General features: G+C 35.6%; 1 protein-coding gene across 1 annotated transcript in view; it reads left to right on the top strand.

Annotated features, from left to right (window-relative positions):
- The window catches only part of DPYD (dihydropyrimidine dehydrogenase), a 517,061-nt gene that overhangs the window by 224,650 nt on the left and 270,107 nt on the right, over window positions 1–22,304 (top strand). The window contains exons 9-11 of the mRNA XM_072419842.1: window positions 10,025–10,132; window positions 16,239–16,408; window positions 21,570–21,780. Of these exons, the coding sequence (XP_072275943.1) occupies window positions 10,025–10,132; window positions 16,239–16,408; window positions 21,570–21,780 (489 nt within the window). The remainder of the gene's footprint in view (window positions 1–10,024; window positions 10,133–16,238; window positions 16,409–21,569; window positions 21,781–22,304) is intronic.

Below are 22,304 nucleotides of genomic sequence, written 5' to 3'. Positions count from 1 at the left end.
CTTTCTTATTCTTCTTTCTCCTATGTCACCCAATCTGGCACTGCGGATGTCAAAGGTTGTCACTTTTTACATTCAAGTAATGCCCCTTCTGTGCAAGCTTGTGATCAGGCATGTGCAGAAGGATAAGCTTACTGCCTGGTTTCCCATATTTTTTCATTATGTTAAAGAGTTGGCCACCCTTTTATGTAATGTAAAAATATTTTCATATTAGGTCTGCTTCAATATCTGAAAACAGTTTTTACTTATGCATTAAAAAACTTTAAAATGCATTGACATTTGTATGCATTTTTTGTTAATTGCCCAGTGTATGTAATCCAATACATTTCACAAGGGTTTTCAATAATTCCTTTTAAAATCACAATGTAAATGAAAAATAGTAGTTTTAATTTGTGTGTTTTAGCAATTTAGTAATTTGTACCAGATGCATGTAGACAAAGGCTATGTGAATCAGCTATGGATGTGTTTCAGGTGCACAGAATTTTAAATAATTTTTTTTAATTGTTTTAGGCTGCCCAACAGCCAACCATCAACAAACTGGCATTGACAATGTGAAGATATTGTACCCTGTTTTTTAGATTTTGTAGATACATTATTAGAAAAGATTTCTAAATAATTTACCTCATCTCCAGTTAGAATTTCAGCCAAGTTTTAATGCCCAAGAGAGAAGACTGAGTGTTTTGCCCTGGGGATGGTACATTTCTCCTGCTGTGACCTAGAAGTCTGCAACATTGCATTTGATGGTTCCTTTGTATTCCATATGAAAAAGCCTAAAATTATGCCTGGATCCAAACCAAGTTTTGGGCTGCACGTAGCCAACAAGCAATGAGCCAAAGCAAAGATTCCAGCCATGGCAGTTTGTTAATACAGAACAATTTGAAAAGTGAATTGTACCGAAATATAATTAAGCCTGATATACAAACATAGTTATAATTGTTTGATTCTCCTTTGTTAATCTTACCTTTCTACATGTATCCTTATATATGTTAATACAAATAATGTCCACCAAAGCTGAGATTGTTCCAGGTGGGAACTATTCTAGCACTCACCAACCGCAGGTGCTGGGCCAGCAACAGAAATTTTTCACCTTAATTACAATATGAATAATAAATGTTTAGGCTGAACTCCACTAGAACCATTTTATTTGTTAGATTTGTTGTACAGATAGCATGGTTTACAATGTACAAATTCTGTAGCCAAGCTAACCTCCTGCCCTGATGTATTTTGCCCCTGCTCAGGGCGTATTAATAGGGAAGAAAATGCCAGGGAGGGGTTAATATATGCACACTGATTATGTATGCATAATGAATTACTTTTAAAGTTATAGTATCCAAAGTTATAATGAATAAATAAAAATGATGGAAAACTCTGGTCTGTTTGTGGGTATTCCTGTCCTGTGCATGTTAACACTGAGGCCCTGATTTATTAAAGCTCTCCAAGGCTGGGGAAAATACACTTTCATAAGTGAACCTGAGTGATCTAACAAACCTGGAATAGATTTGGTTCAGGATTGAACACATTTGCTAACAAATAGAAAATTACTTTTCAGGTTTGCTGAATCGCCCATCTTCACTGATGAAAGTGTATTCTCTCTTGCCTTGGACAGCTTTAAGTAATCAGGCCCTGACACTGCTAATTACGCTTGTTCCCCTTACCTATTTAGTTGGCAAACGCTAACCAGCAGTATACCTATTAGTAACTGCAGGCTGCAAACCATTTAGGCGCCCAACTGATGCGCCAGCTAATGAAAGCTTACCAGGCCTTCCTAAAGGAACAATTGAATCTCTTTATACAGCAGCATTTGTGGGCCAGAAAGGTGGATGGTGGCACATAGGCTCATGTCTACACCTTAACAGCTGCTGGAGAGCACATTATGGAAACCTTTGGAGGATTAAATGAAAGTCCACCTTGACATCTTTAAGACACTTGCAGAACGGGGACTACCTAGGAAGTTGTGGGCTGATGATTAAGCACTTTTTTAATAGGAAACCTCAAAAGGCCTTTCTTGACAGAAAATCTGAATCTGCTTCAGAGCATCTGAAACTCAAAGGAGAAATCTTAGCCAGACTTGGGATTACTGGAGCTACGCAACGTGTGTTCACCTAGAAATATGGTTAAAAAGCCTGCATATTCCCAAATGTATTTTAATTTGTTTTCTCTCACTAAAGTATCATCATGGTTCTAGAGGCATAGAAATGTGAATGGTCATATCTCATACAGCTTGCCCCTACCAGGGGGGGGGGGACCTATGATTCTACATAAATTTGAGAATGCTAAATCACTATACAAAACGTATGCTTATCCTATGTCTTGAGTTGCTGGATCAATAAAAAAGTTGAATCCTGACAGTTACATCAGGTACATTACTACTTTCAGTCTTACCAAAGGAGTATTGTTAGTTTCCCTTAACAGGTCTAACTTGCATTGAGTAAAATAAAGAGCCAATGAGAATGTTTCAGGAGTTAAAGGAACTATTGTGTGCCAACCAGTGCTCCAGTTGTCTCTGGTGATGGGCTTGGAGTAGTCTTGTGTTCTGCATAATAATAAGGAACAACATGTAGTGTCATACCTCAAACAGCAACCAACCGCTACAGAAAGAACCTTTTTAGTACTGGCAATTTATTATCTGGCCGTTAAGTGAACACTAGAATTGGACCTTTGGGTAGACAACGTAAGCTCTATCAAAATAAGGTGTAAGCAGTGGAGGAGGGCAGGTGAGGCACTGCCTGACGAGGTTGGTAGGGTCAGTTATTTGTTTTCTCAGCTCTTAGTAAATTATAGTGCTAAAGTCTATACCTTTGTAGTGTTTAAGTGGAATAAAGCCTCCAGTTCAGTCCTTCCTGTTATGACATACATATTTTAGAAGTGCAGATGAGCAGATGTTTATGTCTTATGTTTTGAATTTGCTGTACAAATCCAACCTCTATTGAGCTGTTGCCTTGTTGAATAAAAATGTAGAAAAAACAACTTGGACTGTTCTTTGATCTAATATATACACTACAATATTACAATATTAGTGGTAGCTTTGAGAAACAGTGGTTATCTGTTATTTGTTTTTTCCCATTGTTGCTCCTAGTGCCAAGTTCTTGGTAGTGTCCATGCACCTGGGCCCTTTAGTTTGTTTGTGTGTATATTGTGAAGATTGTGTATCATGTATGTGTATAAATTATTACAGAAAAACATAAATCATCTCTGATTTTCAGCATTAAAAGTTTACAGGGGGCTTTAAAAGACCTCCCATAATTGTCTTTGATATTACCTCTAGCCTGAGAAAGATAAATATTTTTGCAAATATTGTAAACCGTGTACATACACATCATACCTTTTTTTTTGTATTTCAATCTTTTTATTAACTTTTTGATAAGCAAACTTTACATGACTTAAGACATTTTAACTGTAACGTCCAATCTGGACATTGAAACAAACAATGATAACAATACAGGATAAAACAAGACATGATTACAGACATATATACAAAAACCAACAGGCTACCTTTTGATGTGGACCACTGAATTGGGTATGTGACATAATTGATAACAGACAATTGCTAGTAATACACTGGTCACCTTTCTTAGGGAATGCCATAGAATACAGTTTGAACAGCCAGACCCTTTCGGAAATTTTTATTAATCTTTTCAATCATGAGATACCCAGCATTCACATTTTTTCAACTGAATTGAGTTCTCTATTAGATTTTAGGATTACAAGTTAAGTTTTAATTCTAAGAATTTTTCAATAATGTTAGATATTTACATCTGCTCACAAAACAGTTGTAAAAGTTAAACAACAACTTCTAAGATGTTTTTCTTAAAAAAAAAAAATAAATTTCCATCATATGGTCATTTGACCCTATGCATAACAAGTCTAAATCAGATCATCTCACAATATCCTCCTGCAATGGTGTTGTCTTGGTGGCTTTTTGTTAGAATCGTGCAGCTTTTTTCATCACTAGAATATATCTTGTTTCGATAATATCTTTTGAAGGATTAATCATCCAAAGTGGGTTTTCATGCTGAGAGTTTGTGCTTTAGTAAATATATTTAGATGTGAAATTTGCAGGGATTTTTATTTGACGGCTCTGTCTCTTATTCTTCCATCATGGCAGAGTTAATTTACCTTCCTGCTGTGCTGTGCTGTAGAGCACAATTCATTATGTAAGATGTTTAGTTATTTTTTCTCCCTTCCGTATATGGATGCAAAATAGTGTTTTAATTACCACTTTTAATATCCCATTTTTTGCCTCCTCTTTTCCTTTTTGTACAATCTAGACAGACTGTAACTGCTTATTACCGGCTGTTAGGAATACTCCCTGATCTGCAGAGCAGGTGTCTTTGTTCAGTTTAATCTTTTTGCCAGCTTTTTGTCTCCTGACTTCTTCACATTTTTATTTATTTTGTTCATATATATTTAAAGGGCAACTATCTTTCGAAAATGTGTTACTAGTTGGCAGATGTTGCTCTAAACCCACTATAAATTTTAGCTAAATGCATCAATTACTGATATAGGATTGAAAGAACAAGAATGTGAATAGCTAAAACCTTGTCACTAAGGTTTAAAAACACAAACTTGTAACAAAAGGTAGGAGCCAGCAACAGTGAAAAAGAATAGATATGTATTGACAGAGTTGCCCGATGTATTAACAGCTGTTCACATGATACCTAATTTCACTTCACTTTATTGCTTTGAGGAAGGGACCCTGCGTGGCCCCGAAATGTTTGCTTCTCAACATGCTGTGACACTACTTTTATAATAAAGCAAAATCCTGTACTTGGGAGTTCTAGTGACTTTGTCTTCTGTTTCCTTGACAGCAGTAGAGTTGCCCAAGTAACGTGGCCTTAAAATCCATACCTAAACATTCTTCAAGAACATGTACACCAAAGAATAAAAAATGTATTAAATTGCAGCTTATCCATCCTTATAGATGGTGGCTGCATTATTGTTATTTTTTTCAGGCTTTAAAATTTTCATATATATAATTTTTCACCCGGTGATCCTATCTATAAAGTAAAGTTCAAATAGGCAGTGGTAACAGATGTGTCCAAGCTGCTTGCAGTGGTGGAACCCTTACCAGATCCTTGGACAATCCAACTGCTGCACTGAAACCAACGTTTCAACATTTGATGCTAGAAGGCTACATTTAGCATTTTGATAGCAGCCACAGTTCACAGATGCGAAGAACTGATAACTGCACTGCAACCTCACCGATTAACACTTGGTGTCTTGGAGTTACAACCCACATTTACCATGATGTTTAAAATGATGTTGTTTTACATTGTTTTGTGGTTTTACATTGACCTGAAATTTGTTCTTCAGATATTTCACTGATATTTTATTTGATTCATCATCAAAATCATTTCACTTGACTCATCATCAAGAACTTCAAAACTTCCACTGTACAGTTATGCTCAATGGTGATGTGCAAATTGGTCAATAGGCACAAGAGGAAATTGTATGATTTTTATCTATGATATCTGGTAATGTGATATGTTCAAATAACTAAGAATATGTTGCTATTGAAAGATGCTTAGATCTAAACAGTTTTGAACTATGCATATTCTCTATTTGGACTGCCAGATCCAAGAAGACGTGATGAACATAATTGGACTTGTTAAGCTTCAAGAGATTTTTTAGGGGTAGCTTTATGACTGATACAAATTAGGTTTATGTCTAGATTTTGCTTTACTTATCACATTTAATGTACTGCATTTTATTTGTTTTCATTATTATTATATGTATTGTTAGTATCAAGAAAATATTTTTTTCGTTTTCCCTGCACATAACTGAAAGCTAAGTCCAGGCATACAATTTTTTACATTTTTGGAAACCTATCAATATTTTCTTAAACTCATGTAGTTCCTTAGTTATTTCTTACAAAAATAGCTGTTATTGAGCTTCAGTAAACTGGTGCTTAACAGTACATTGCGATCCACATTTCCGGCTCCCTGCTGCATCGTCAGCTGTGCCATTGACAAATAACAGCACAATGATGATGTTGCAGCTGTGTTTTAGAAATGGCACAGCAGAGGAGGGGGTCAGAGGCACGACCCCAGAACCTCAGATTATGATAGACACCATTTCAATGCAGCAAGGAGTCAGAGGTGTGGCTTCCAGTATAGTAGTCGGTACTAGCTCCCTGCAGCTCAATAACTATTTAAATTGGAAATACCCAAAGGATTAATGATAGAAAAAAAACTTTGATTTAGTGAATGCTAGGTTTTTATTTAGCTTTTTATTTTTCAAATCCTTCTCCTTCAAAAAGGCTTGTGTGTCTGCACCAGCTACTACAACTCTGCATGTCATGACCAACTTTGGTTTAGTGTCCAGGTTTGATAACAACAATGTGTACGGATCAACTTTTTAAATGATATATATATATATTTATAAATATATAAATATTCCTGTTCAAAGTTCTGATGATAAAAAAAAAATGGAAAAGAAAATGTAGTATGTAGGTATTATAGGCATAATGAAAAAACAAAGGAATAGGTAGCACTGCCATTCTGTGCTTGTTTAAAAAATGTATAGAATACCATACACACACATTCCTTATGTAGCAGTCATTAAAACTTCATTGAATATATCCAGTTCATTATTGGGTCATCAAATTAAGAATTGGTTCTTTTAAAAGTATGTATTTTTAATCAAAAGGTCGTGTAAGCCAAATATTAGAGCCTAACACCAGCCATGGTTGATTGTCCAAAATTTCTCAGCTGTACATTTGAAAAAAAAATACCATCATACATATGTAGGCACTTACATACTTCTTTTTAATTGGTAAAACCACATTATGTGCCACATGCTATTTTATATTAGTGTCAAAATGTTCATGTGTTGCATTTGTAGAAAAATGCTTGTATGTTTGGTGACAGGCACATCTTTAAAGTTGGAGCAAACCTGCCAGAAATAAGAAAATGATTGTAATAATTGTCATAGTACTATACTTACATTACTAACTCTTTCCAGGGTCCCACTGTTTATAAAGCATTCATAGATATACAAATATTTTCTGGTGCCTTCAGCCTGCATATGAGATTGAACACTTCCTAATTCAATCTCATTTATGTTATTGGAACTACTAACTTGCATTTCAAAACATACTCATAAGTTATATGTCATCATAGAATTTGTGAGTGATCTGAATTTAGCTATAAGGCATCAGGGAATAGCACAACCATTAAACAAAACATAGCAACAAAAAAAGAGATGTCCAAGTTCAAAAGTTTGCATACGCTTAGATGCTAATACTGTGTATTACCTCTTGTAGTCTTTTTTGTATGGTCAGATTTTCTCAGGTTGTGAAGCTGTCAATTGTTCTAGGGAAAAAATCCTCCTTGCACTAATAAATCCTAGGTTGTCTTGAATGAACTGCACAGGTGTGTATGTCAAGAAACTGTGATGGTCACTCCAGCACCTAATGAAAGCAAGTTCCTCTAATATTTTCTAGTAATATGCTGAATGTGCTGCATGCATTTTCCCATCATTTTTTACTAAGATCTGTGCCACTATAACTCACACACCTCCAGGGCATCAGAGCTTTACCTCCTTTCCTTATAGTCCTCTCCAAACAAACCATTTATATTTGTAAGCATAAAGTTTAATTTTGGTCTCATCATGCGAATGACCTTAGGGAGTTTTTCCTTAAGTTTTAAAGCTTGTCCAGTTGCTGCTCTGTATACTTTATAAGAGCTCCTTTCTGTGTGATCCAATGGCTAATATTTTACAACTTCTGCCAGGATATATAAAACTTTGAGCACAGTTGTAGCACCCCTTATATATTCAATCAAGCAGCTTTAGCATTCCTATTGATTTATATGTGCATAAAAGCAAATCCTATACAAAAATCTACATTCAGAAGCACTAAATATGGCAAAATGATTAACAAATGGCTAGCAAATGGCAAACAGGCAAATGTTCTGGTAAAGAAATCAAATACGTTTCTACACAGGACAAACTAATCTATAAAAGAATACAAGTTTTTGACAAAAAGTTATGAAAAATGCTATTTAACCTAATGAGCATGTATTTTAATTATTCTGTCTTCTGGATCATAGTCATAACTTCAGAAAAGAAATGCTAATACCAGTTAAGTATTGTATTATGTCTACTAAAGAAGCCTAGTGTGTATTTTCAAATAATAATTTAAAGTGCATGTAAGTTCAACACTTTTTTGTTAAGTAGGAAAGGGTCATGCCCTCAGTTTAATGGCTATCTGGGGAGACTTCACTCCTTCATTTGTTCTGTTGACCAATGCAACATAATAGTAGACAGTTTTCCAATGTCACATAATAGTAGAAGCATAATGACTTTTTTAAGGTATTTATATGTTAAATCTTATTCAATATGATCTTTAAAGGATTGGATTTACATTTACCTTTAACATGAGCTAACACAGTAGAACAGTTTACTAACACTGTAAGAATGAAATGAATTAATTTGTAGAGCAAATTCCTAAAGAAGAACAGTTATAGGAGAAATATCAAGCATCATCCTGGGCATTTCCTATACACTGTATGGCTTTCCCAATTTATTTATTATTTATACCTCAGAATTAAATTGATCATGCAAACAACATTAAATTGTTGTATCTAGCTGTCAAAAATATTATTGTTATAATTTAACATTGTGTAAAGAAAATTAGATATCAATTGATTCATTAAAACTCTGGCAAAAAAATCAAATATAAAGGAAATACAATTTGTGAAACATATATAAAATATGTATTTAATAGTTAGACTACAAAACGAAAAAACCTGGAACAGTATACAAGTTTATGCTGCAGTGTGGTTTAAAACATTATTTGTATGATTTCTGTTTTTTTTTTCTCATGAAACTGGTTTTCTTTTTTTGTTTTATTCATTTTTTTATTTTTTCCCCCCTTATGTGATGCTGATTTTCTCATTTATCTACCACTGAGGTACAGATCAATACTGTTCAGTTGAAAACCTGTGTTTATAAAAGGTTTACAAAGCCAGATGTCCTATTTTAATGCCTACTTCTGCTTGTTGAATAAAGAAATAGACTGTAGAGGTAGCATTGCAGTCAATGTGGGTTTTGTATTGATTCAGTGAGGTACAAGGTGCAGCTATAGAGCTAACTTGTTTTCCTGAAAAAAAAAAGACTGCTCGTTAAAAATTATTGCACTGAACCATTCTACTATTATTTTTCCATATGTATAACTAATTTACTGTAAAAGAGTGTGACACATTTTCACCTTGTATTTTTTAACCTTTGAGATGAAGTTGGTTTCAGATTTTTTAAATGTATATTTACCAAGATTCTGAAAAGTGCAATGAGCAATTCTTTGGGGGATACTGTTAGGTAATTTGGCGATCTCTGACATACTAAAATATATAAAGAGCAGTGAAAAAGTTAAAGAATTGTTTAAACAAGTTGATGTAGATTAGTGTGGACATGTCATCAATATTGGTATGGTTTAAACGACTTAGTACTGGAGAGAATCTCACAAAAATCACCCATTTTAGCCCAATGCTAGCAATGCACCTAAATAGATTTATTATTCTGAATTAATTTAGCAGTAACAAAAGTTTTAATCATTTTGATCACTTTTGCCCATTTTTTGTAACCAATCTAAAATAAAAAAACATTTTTAAACCAATTATATGATGCATTGCAATCAACAAATGCTTCAACAATTCAATTTGATTTTTCTTTGCTTTTTTTTGTGCAGGTTTATGCAAGCAAATTTACCATTTGTGTTGCATCAATTTGTTGTTATGCAGTTGATTGAAGTGATTATGTGAAATAGTTACATGAATATTCAATCTGTATATGGCCAGCATAGGTCCTGTTAGAGAAGGGTCAGATTCATTGCAGAGTTTTTTTCAAGGAGCATAACATGTTTAATGGTCCTGTAATCAAAGAAAGTGGCACATTTTGAAGTTTCAATGTTCATGATGTTTTAACTAACACTGAAAACTAACTAAAACTAACCTGAAAAGTTTATCCTCTGCCTAAGAAATGAGGGAGCAAAAATAGCCCATAATATAATATTTTCTTTTTCTCCCAGGTCTACCAGAACCTAATGTTGATGACATCTTCAAAGGACTTACAACGGGACAAGGTTTCTTTACTTCAAAGGACTTCTTACCATTAGTAGCTAAAGCAAGCAAACAAGGTGAGCACATAAAATGGAAAAGTATTTACTGACTGAGATGGATGGCAAAGAAAAGTAAAGCTAGCCACAGATTGCTTTTTTTAGCTTAACTTAGAGTAAGTCACACAATGGAAGCAATATGTGGAGATAACTTGTATGGGAAATAATCAGCCTTCTAGTAGTCTGATTTTCCTAAAGAATTTGGTCCAAAAGGATAGGTTTCCAATCTCTGTGGCCTGTACTGTTGCCCTCTTGAAAAACAGAAATAATGTGATTAATGCAAGTGAATATAGAAATAAAAAAAAAAATGACTTGATATTATTTGGCCATTATAGCAAGCCTCAATTTACCACAGTTGTATTTACCACTTGTAGAGATGGTAATTGAGTCCATTATAAATTTTTTCTGTTTGTGGAATTCAGACAGCATTCCTATTTGGATTGTAATATACAGATATAGGGAGGGTAGAGGTCAAAACCCCCTTTTTATTAGATACGAACCAATACTTATCTACCAATATTGTTCCAATGTAAAGAAGTTATGGAGCCTATGGTGTCAAGGGAGTTGTACAAGTTGTGCTATGCATATGTATATATACATGTAGTCCCAGAGTTAAGGACATCCGACATGCGGATGCCTCGTAGATACAAATGAGGCTTCGCTGGTCGCTGGTGTGCAGGATGGAGGCTTGATGGGGCAGAAGGGGGTGGCTCACTGCCTGCCCACCATGCCCCTGCCCAACAGCTTCTACTTCTGACTGGACAGAGGCTGGATGGAGCAGAGGGGGCGTTTCACCGCCCGCCCACCACACAGCCTTGCAGGTGAAGTGACTGTGTGGTGGGCAGGTAGTGAACCACCCCTCTCTGCCCCCATTTATTCTCAATAGGAAGGCTACTTGTATTGTAAGTACATAGCAGGAAATTGTCTCTCGTCAGTACAGTACACCAGACGTTCTGATGAGTGGTGCCTTCCTGATGTAATACTGTGTACTGTACAGTGCTGTGCAGAAGAGCTAATCTTCACCCTCTTTATCCTCTTCATCAACCCCATCACGTTCTACCAACATTGTTTAAGGCTGTACTGTATTTGAAAATGTTTAGGCATTTTCAATGCATACACAGGAAAGTAAAAATAAATAATGTATAATTAAATAATAAATAATGTGTTGAGACAAACATCTGTCCTACTTTCATTTATGAAAATAATGTACCTGTTCATACATAAAAAATTCAACTTCAAAACAAACCTACAGTCCCTATCTTGTATTTAACTCAGAACTACCTGTGTATATATTTTTATTAATTCGGCTTATAAAGGCAGTTAGCTAATCTTTTTTTTGGGTACTTAACATGAATGAACCTAGACTTGAACAACTGAAGCAACCCTAGACCATATTACTGCCCTCAATGGCTTAGAGAGTTTGTTTTTGCCCTGACAATATATATATTGCCACATGTTATTGTTATAGGGGGATGTCTTGTGTTCTTGAGATAAAAAACGTCAAAGTCATAAGTCCACAGCAAAAAGCAAAATTCTCAGGTATTTCAATAGTTTCTGCAGGCCATGGAAGTGGTAAATGCAGTTGACATTTGATAGATCATGTTAAGCCAGAATGCAAACACGTGGGCCAAGATTTCATAGTTAACATAAACATTAGAAATGCGGGTTTCTGCAGAGCTGTTGGTTGTAATGGAAACCCTAAGTATGCCCTCCAGGCTATTGAAAGAGGGACCAGCCATCTCATAAAAATTCAGAAGCTTCAATAAGTATAGACATCTTTGCCAAAAACTCTCCTGAATTTTTGTGAGCTTGTTTCTATTTTCTTTTCAGTTTCTCTCCCCATCAGCTGAAAGATCTAAAATCACCTTTAGGTATTAGTGTACCAAATATTATGTTTTAGTAAGGTAAATAAATATCTAGTGTGACAATACCAAAATTCATTATTTAGCATACATGTTTCATTATATAGTGAATGTGATTTAGCTATGCAAGGAAAAGATAAATTTTGCTCCTTGCGGCAGCTAATAATAAGCAGGCAGTAAAAGTTATGCTATATCTTAGAAAGATTAAGGACTGCATCTTGTATGATTGCTACATTGCTAGAAGGCTTCATTATGTTTTTCTTTCTGTAAAAAGATACAGTAAAAAATATATAGTGAGTGATATTTCTTACCTAGAATTTCTTCAGCTGAGAATTTCTATGTTACTGCAAGAAAATTGAGAAACACAATTATTGGAGTTAATTAATTATTATATTAACAGATCTGTCAAGGGAAAAATTGAATGCATAAAACATTTTCCTGAGTAAAGAATAGAAATTTGCTTTTTTTTTTTTTTTTTTTTTAAGTGTGTGTGTATACAGATTTATGTTCTATAAAACTTGAAATACAATTTACTATTGTGCGATGAACAATAAAAACCGAACTATGTGGGGCATCATTAATTCTAAGGACCTACACAGGTCCTTTTTACCAGCCGTACCCTTAAAATGATTTGTTGGTCTTGGGGAGCTCATAATAAAATCAACCTATTAGAAGATTCTTAAAATTCTTACATTGGTGGCCAGTGGAAATAGTGCCTTCTTCTCTGCAGTAGTTAGAATGCCTTCCTCATATATATTGTAATGTCCTGCAGCTGGCTCTACCAAATGGTGTTGTTCTGAAACTATGTAGGTACCATCAGATGGAAGATTATTCAGTCACAGCTCAATAATCCCCTAGAAACCACTGAAGAAACCGTAGGAATCGAAGGAACCATGGCTGAGAATGGTTTACCTACACATTAAATCTTTCAGGCATCATCAGATGGGACGTCATTCATAGGGATGAGAAAACAAGTTTTTAAAACTCAATCTCGCAACGAATTTGGCTGTTCTCGCTTACCGAAATTGTAAGCGAGAATGGCCGGTGTAAATTCGCCAAACGAGATCGAATTTAAAAAAAAAAAAAATTAAAAAAAAAGTCAGGCGAGCTGTGCTGATCAGTGAATGCAGCGCCGGCTGCATTTATTGAACAGCTTAGTGTGCGATCCCTGGCACTAGAGGGTAAATGGGGACAAGTCTCCCCATTCAAAACCTCTAGTGCGCTCTGATTGGCTGAGGAAAGCTTTCATAGAGCACTAGAGGTTTTGAATGGGGAGACTTCCCCATTTAACCTTTAGCACCGGGGATCGCACACAGGATTCCCAGGGCTGCATGAACGATTGCAGACATGAGATTCAACTGCGATCTCGGGGTGCTAGAGGTTAATTAACCTCTAGTGCCGGGGCATCACAACCAGGAGGATTCCCAGGGCTGCATGAACAATTGCAGCCCTGAGAATCCACAGCGATCCCGGGGCACTAGAGGTTAATTAACCTCTAGTGCCCGAGGATTGCAATGGAACTGCAGATGAACTCTCAATGGAGTTTCTCCATTGAGAGTTCATCTGCAGTTCCGTTCCCACGTTCACCAGTGACCGTGGGAACTAAACTGCAGATGAACATTCTCGCTCATCCCTAGTCATTCAGCCACTGCTCAATGAACCCCTACAAACCACTGGAGAAACCTTAGGATTCTAAGGAACCTGGGCTGAGAAGACATCCTCAAATGGAAGGTAATTCGGCCACAACTCAATTTACCCCTACCGATCCCTTTTGTGGAAAATTCCAGGGAGCCATGGATGAGAATGGCTGACCTACACAACTTTTGTTAAACCTGCAAAGGAATGGTGACAGGGTCATTTAAGGGGGGTTGCTATAAAAAAAATTCTGATCTACAAAAGACAATATATACACAATGTATATTTTTCATATGAAGTGCATTCGTCAGAATATGGGCTGGCAAGCAAACAAAACATTAGACACCACAACTAATTTTAGTTTGATGTAACAATAATAACTCAAAATATCTACTATTGTTTCCTTTAAAGTAATGAATCAATATTGTACACAATTAACCCTTTCCTGCTAAAAGCACTTCATTTTTTAAGAGCATTGCAGCTTCAGTTAAACTCAGCAGCAATTAAATTAATAATTTAATTTAAAATAGGATTTATTGTATCTAATTCTAGCATCTCAAATAATCTAAATTTAACAAAGCAGATATTCCAATTGAAGATTTTGTTATTATTTAATTCTAGCTTGACTTAATTATAAAGTTAATTGCTTTATCCGACACTGGAGATTCTTAATTAGGTAACATCCAGATATAGTATAGATTATATTACACTCTAAATTTGCTGGTAAATCTCGTGTGTTCATTTAAATGAAGGGTCTCTCAACATAAATCACAAGCTGGTTTATGTAAAATATGGTTTACTAATATTCATTAAAAAATATATCAAACTTGTTTCAACTTTCAATACCTGTGGTATTTTTAGGGGATAAAATTTTCCAGCTGGTATAAAAATAATAAAAATTTATCTTCACTGTTCTAGCAAATTTATTAGTATTAAACAAATTGCATTTCAATTTTTTAAACTTTAAAAAAAAAAAAAAAACTTTCCTGAAACAGAAATTTATCGACTGTTGTTGGTTAGTCCTAGTAAATTTTTATTTTTAACCAGCTCAAGGTGCTTCTGGTGGAACGCAGATGTTTTGCAGAGAAGGATGCTTGCTCTTTGCAGGGCAGTAAAGATTTCTCTGTAGAAGTATGGCACGCCTCATACCGAGTCAGAGGGGGAGTGTACTGATTGGCAAAAGAACAAACCTTTCTGGTTGGAGGCTTTCACCTCTGACTAAGCACACAGACAGTAAGGTTCTACAGCATTCTGTCTGGCTTGAGATAGGCTTTTCTACTCACACTGTGTGATTTGACATTTTGGGTCTAATTTATCGATTCTCTTCAAAACTGGAAAAGATAGACTATTATAGGGCAACCTGCATGATCCAAAAAACCTGGAATGGATTTCTCAAAATAATTTACTGTTATCGATTCCAGGATTGCTGGCTCACCCAGGTTTATATATGATGTACATCTTCACAAGTCTTGGAGAGCTTAAATAAATAAGGCCCTTTGTGTCAAATCATTCCTCTGCATACAGCCCGGATGATTTGGCAGTTGAGGATTGGAAAAAATGGAAGGTGCTCTGTAGAAATATTTTCACTACTGAATGTAACAAGATTCATAGATTTCACGATGTGGCCTTCCAAAAAAAAAATACCAGCAATGCCAGCCTTACTCCTCCATGAGATTGGGTAGATAGTGTAAATTTAGTTTTAATATACAGAAAATATGATTTCAAACATGATGCCAGTCTCATCAGTCCTGAGGAAGCTCAAGTTACAAAACACATGGAATACGCTGTGAGATTGGATGTACAGCACATGGTATTGTTAGGATATTTCTGATTTTTAGTAACATAAATTATGCTTTTATTATTTAAATAAATGTGTGACACGTTTCATTATCTAGTCCTGAAATTCTTAGGTTGTGTACATTGGTATGGTGAAATAATATTTGTTCGGTGGTTGTGCTGCTTTCTATAACCAGCTTTAGTGCTTTTTTGACTTTCTAGATGTCTTTAGACCTCATGAGCCCAATTCAATTCTAGAACTAATCTCAGCATTTGAAATTACAACAACACAAATTAGCATTATATCCCGTAATAGCCATCTACAGTAAATACCAAAGCACATTTCTGCCCTATGTGTGTTTATTTAGGCTGAAGAAAATAACTTTTTTTTCTGTTATAAAAAACAAAAATCCAATTTTTTCTAAAATTGGATGAAGTTTAAATACTTGCAGAACTGTATTACATAAAGATATATTCTTCCTTATAGTACAGTGGGGAAAAAAGGTGAAAATTGATTTAAATTGAACATCATATACTTTATTATCTGGCGCTGGGACATCAGAAAGCTTATTTAAACCATAATGCTGGAATTTTTTCTAATCCCCTGAGAGTAAAAGCAGACAAAATGCAGTTCCTGTAAGTGTACTGACTATGAAATTAGGCATATGAGCACATCTTCAGCTATGGGAATAGAACTGTCTTTCAGTGGAGCAGAATAATGTGATAGTGACACTCTGTGCTTGGGAACTGCAAGATGCAATTTTACACTGCTTTAAGTACATGTATCTGTTGAGTTGACATGCAAAATGGTTTCTGTACTTGAAAATGTCTTCCCTCCCATTTTCATTATTCAGGGATGTGTGCCTGTCACTCTCCACTGCCGTCCATAAAGGGAGCCGTTATCGTGCTTGGAGCCGGAGACACTGCTTTTGACTGTGCAACTTCAGCATTGCGATGTGGTGCTCGCAGAGTCTTTGTAGTATTCAGGAAAGGATTTACAAACATCCGTGCTGTTCCTGAAGAGGTAAATATAGCAGAAAATGTAAAGATTATTATGAACATTTTATGTTAAACAGACCGTGTGCAAAAAGATTTAAAGTATTGCATAGTGGCAAATCTATTATTATTTTTTTTCATTTGGCTGATTACTCTATGTAGATGAAAGCATCACTTTGATTGGATGCAATGGAGAAGATAAAATTTTATCAGTGAAGCTGGGTGATCCAGCAAACCTGTAATTGATCTGATCCAGGATTGTAAATATTTGCAAATGACTTTGAAAAAAATCTATTGCAGGTTTGCGGAATTACCCAGCTTCACTGATGAAAGTGTATTCTCTCCAGTTTTAATAGAGCCTAAATAAATCAGGCCTAATATGTCACTGAATGCCACTGCACTATTGTCATTAAGTAAAACCAAATTTGTTAAGATTTAATAAACCAAAAATCTCGTTTGGTGTCAGTTAAATTGACCTGAGAAGAACAATCTCCTATTGCTCGATGAACCCCTATCATCCCCTGGAGGAGAAACACTGAGATAGAGGGCTGTGAGCTTGGTATAACGTGTTCCAATGCAACAAAGTAACAATTAGGAATAATTTATATACATACTATGAGAAGCAAAAAATGTAGATAACCAACATAGGAGTATTTTACTCCTTCTGCAGTGAACAGCTTAATAGGCACTGAGCGTGATCATACTTCTCTTAGTGCAACACATCTCCCCCCATCTTCCTTGGCATGACAAGACTGCACAAGGACACCTATGATGACAAATCATGATATAAATTGGTACAGGAGTATAAACGGGGGAAAATGTAATGGGTATTTATTCTGATTAAGTAAGTCTGAACAAAACATTTGCACTGATCTGCCAAAATATTAAAACCACAGACCAGTGAAATTAATAAAATTATTGTTCTCATTACAATGCTATCTGTCAAGGGTTGGAATATATAAGGTTGCATGTAAACAGTTCCTAAGGATAGTAGGCTGCAAGCAGGAAAATGGGCAAGCATAAAAATCTGAATCTGAAAACTTTGAAAAGGGACAAATATTGATGACTAGATGTCCAGGTAAGCATCTCCAAAACAGCAAGACTTGTGTGGAGTTCCTGGTATTCAATGGTTAGTACAGGAAGGACAACTGGCCAACTGACAATAGGGTCATAGCCACCCATGGCTCAGTGATGCAAAAGGGGGAAATCTAGCCCATCTGGTCTGACACAATGGAAGAGTTCCCGTAGCACAGATTTCTGAAAATCCTGGTGGTCTTTGGTGTAGTCACAGACCAATCGCAGTGCCCTAAATGACCCCACCGACGAAAGTGCCTACATTGGCCAGGTGAGCTAGTACTAGAAATTGAAGCAATGCAAGAAGATGCCTCGTCTGATAGAGTTGTTTGTTCATTCATCATTTACTTGAAAAAAACACAGTCCATGTTTTCATGAGCCAGAATTGTTTTTGTGGCACAAGAAGGACCTACACAATAATTAGGCAGGTGGCTTTTATGTTTTTACTGATTGGTATATATGCTTTTATGCATCAGTTCATTTGTTCATTGTCTAGAACAGTGTTTCATGCCCTTTTTAACATGACGGAACCCTTGATATAATCTTCAGATTTTAAGGAACCCCTGACAATATTTACAATTTCCGCAGCTCACAGCTCTTACATTGCTGGCAAATGGGAAGAATGTCACTGTTACAGATAGCCAAAAAGTGTCTCTTAAACTGACCTAAGAGGCAAAACTTTATGGTGGCTCATAGAGGAACCCTAGGGGAACCCTTGGGTTCCATGGAACTCTGATAGAGAAATGCTGGTCTAATACACAGGAAGATTTTAAAGATATTCTTACTAATGGCCTATATATGTGGGCATGAGACTCTAGGAGACCTTTAAGAATGATACACATATTGTAAGTAAATATTAGGAACATTGATACCCTGGTGAAATAATATGGAGTGCTCTGCAATTCTTAGATTAGACCGCCCGATGGCAGTTGAACCATACTTTTATGAAAATGCCTAACCAAAAATCTCTTTGTAATGATAAAAAAAGCTGTTATCATTCCTTATTTTAAAATGAATCTATTTAAATAATGTTTAAACAATCTTGTGATGAGTCCAAGTAAACAATCTCAAATCCAGTGAAAGTCCATGGCATGCTGTCCAAGTATTATATTAGTGATTTGTTTATAAAATTAGAGAACTGTGAGACACCACATAATTCATGACACATTTAAGTCAAATGAGAAGCAGACCCAAACAAATAAATTAGGTTCAATTAATTTAAATGTGTTTATTTTTCTGATGTGAATGTTTATAATTCTTTTTATTAATTTGGAAAGTATAATAGCAACATGCTTTAAAGATTTTGAAGTAGTCATGATTATGTCCTATGAAACAATTGTAGAGTAAAAAAAAAAATGTCTAAAAATGAATGTGTAGATCAGAATCACTTTCATTAACCCCATTGCCCCTGATCAGCATTGAGGGTGATCAGGCAATTTTCATGAAGTTATGTTTTGTAAATAAGATTAACATTTGCCATGAGGCAAATTTTGCATTGCCCATTTTTTCCAATTTTGTTTTCACTTTTTACTTTGGACATGTTATATAGGTCTCCGATCTTCTCCCCCAGCAATTTTGGGGACAAAATGCTTAAAAGTTTGCAGTTAACTTAAACCGGATCTATCATCAAAATTTTTACTTTACATAAAAGTGTAAGGAAGTCCTTCCCCTTCCTAATGTCAGAAATACGCAGAAGAGGCTTTTTCCCACATTGGGGGCTGGAGTGCGCAGCGAGATTGGCACTTTTTTTCTCCCTTCACAGCACTGCAGTGCAAGATCAGGTGACATAGCCAGAAGAAGAAAGATAACGAGGAAGATGCCAGCACTAGGGATGGGAGAGAATGCCTAAGTTTTCTCGCTAAAATTTCCTCGAACTTCCGATGGGCCTGCGAAATTTCGGCGAACCGATTTCCCGGACCCATCAGAAGATTGAGGAAATCATTACAGGAGGGGTCGAATTTACACAGGCCGTTCTCGCTTACATTTTCACACTTAAACATTCTTCACACTTAAGCTTTCAATCTACTGTTGATTTTTATTTTTTTAAATATTATTTCTAGGATTTTTTTTACCATTATTTATTATTATTATTATTATTATTATTATTATTAGTAGTAGTAGTAGTTTTTGTATTTAATTGTTAATTTTTTCATTATAACCTAAAATGCTATTTAATGAGTTGGAAAAAAAAAGCTTCTTTATTCACAAGATTGGTACCATTTTTTAGTGTCATTTAAAATTGGACAACCTATAAAATAAAACACAAACATATTTTTCTCTTTTTGTCCATAGATTCCTTAAAATCTAGGGAGTAATGACAGAGTTATCACCAAATAAACAGGCCTGAATTGGGGCTATGCAGGAACGAGAACTTTTTATTAATAAACAATATCTATTAACTCTTGTTAGCTATCTCATGAGACTACAGCTTTATTTCCCTTTTTCTTTTTTTCTTTTTGTTTTACTATTGCTCTCAATTTTCTATCTGTGATAATTTTTGCATGGATAATTACTGTACAGTCTCACAGTCTTCCATGTAGCCTGTTCTTTTCTCTGGAGGGAAGACAACCAGAGAAGCCCTGCTGTGGGGACAGGAATTAAAATTCCTGGAAATCAATATTGTCACCATAACACAAATTTTAGCTTCCTGGATCTCCCTCGGGCACTCTCTTCAGAGTTGTTGGTCCAATGAACCTAAAGTGTGGGGGAGCTTCTCCCAGATCACAGGCTTCACACAGCCTTTTTGCCTGAGCCACCTGGCCTCAACTCCCCATAGTCTAAGATATACACTTTATATAACTGACCAGGTGCTTTCTAGCCATTTTTTTTGGCCTTGAGGGGGGTGGGCTGTCTGGCCCACCCATCCCTTCCAGGACACTTTGACCCTGGGTCCCTAATAAAGAGCTGTGAATTTGTAGCAGCACAATTACTTACAACCCTATCCAGGGCCTTGAATTCCTCTTCCAGGTGAAAGATGGTAGTAGATGCTGCCCAATACCCCCTGAATTTGGCATTACATATTTTTTATTACATTAATATATAAATACTACATTATACTATATAAATACTATAATATAATATATATTTATATACATATGTATTTTTTACCGATAAGTTAAACTATAAATCTAGAAATATTAGAAAGTAACTTAAAAATAACTAGCTGGGAAATAATATAGATTCATTAGGTTGGTAGTATTTCAAATTAGTTGGCAACACTGAGTTTGTTTTCCAATAGGATATATATGTTAAAAACCCTTGTGTTTAAATAACACATTCCAAAAGATGAAATTATGTCTGCATAATGCCTTGTCCACAGATGGATGTTCTGGTTCAGCAAAGCCTGTTTGATTGCTGTAAACATGCAGCTGGTGAAGCAATCATAGGCTCACCATGCAAAACGTAGCATTGCACAAAAATCCTTTAGTCCTTTGAGAAATATGCTTCCAAATGAGCATGTGTTTTTAAAACCAAACCTTTTGAACTTTTAGTTCTTGCCCTCTGTGTCCTATTAAAAGGGCAACTAAACTAAAAAAAAAAGGAATCCCACTCACCTTTACTTACTGCAGATCCTTTGATTGCTCCAAAGTTTTCTTGGATTGGGTCCCTTTATTCCACCTTCATCCCAGCCTGGTAAAAGTGTGGGGCACTGACATGTTATTTCCTCATCTTCCAGCTTCTGCCTGCATAACCTGATTATGCAGGTGATGAGACTTGGTGACGTAGCCTGCTGTATATGGGCCTGCTGTAAAAAAAAATTCTGATCTCACTGCGCATGCATGAGATCGGCATTTGTTTGTCCTCATTGAAGAAAAAGTTTCCAATCGAAGATCAGGCATGCACAGAAGGAGCAACCAAAAGCCTACTGGGATGCGTGACGTGGGTATCCAAGGAGGCTCTGCACTCCCATTCTATCCTTATCGTCGTGACGGTAAATTAATTATGGGAGGATCTAACCAAATAAAAAAAAGAAAATTTTTAACTTACATTAAAGGATTTTTTGTGATTGTAAAATCTAAAAAGTTTGAGTTTTACAATATGGCCATGGGCAACAAAGGCTTGTTCATTTTTTATTCAGCTGCAGTGCTCAGTATATTATATTTTATGTTCTACAGGTGGAGTTGGCTAAAGAGGAAAAGTGTGAATTCCTTCCTTTCTTGGCACCTCGCAAAGTTATCATAAAAGCTGGGAAAATAAGTGGTATGGAATTTGTGCGTACAGAACAGGATGTGGATGGAAATTGGGTGGAAGATGAAGATCAGATTGTCCAGATAAAAGCCGATGTTGTCATCAGTGCCTTTGGATCTGTACTAAATGATCCCACAGGTAAAGTTATTACATATTTGATTATCTATTACAGAATAGCATTGTTACTCGAACATGCCTCCTTGATTCCAATAACGCTAAAGTATCCCAATTTGTACTATCCCACTCACTAGTACTACTAATTGTAACCTTTCATTCATTTCAATTTTGAATAAAAAACGTAGTGACATTTTTCTCTGGCTGGTAGGTGTAAGGGGCCCTAAAAATGATCAGCCAACAACAAATGTTTATATTCTGCAATTTTCCAATGATTGCTTTTGGTCCAAGATAGCACATCATTCCTGTTTAAATGTTGACTTAAATATTTGTGTCATATATATACATATGTTATACATATGTTATATGTTGTACATGTGTTATATGTCAACATTTAAACAAGAATAGTGTGGTTTCTTGGACCAAAAGCATCACTGTGGAATTCAACAACAAATAAAGCCAAGATAGATCAATGTTGTTCTTGTTCCCTGTGTTACTAAATTGATATATCAATGACTAGCTGACTAATACAGGTCAATCAGACTTTA

This window comes from Pyxicephalus adspersus, chromosome 8, assembly GCF_032062135.1.
Source record: "Pyxicephalus adspersus chromosome 8, UCB_Pads_2.0, whole genome shotgun sequence".
Lineage (NCBI taxonomy): Eukaryota > Metazoa > Chordata > Amphibia > Anura > Pyxicephalidae > Pyxicephalus > Pyxicephalus adspersus.
The sequence above is the reverse complement of the archived record's forward strand: the minus strand, read 5'-3'. Positions and strand labels throughout refer to the sequence as shown.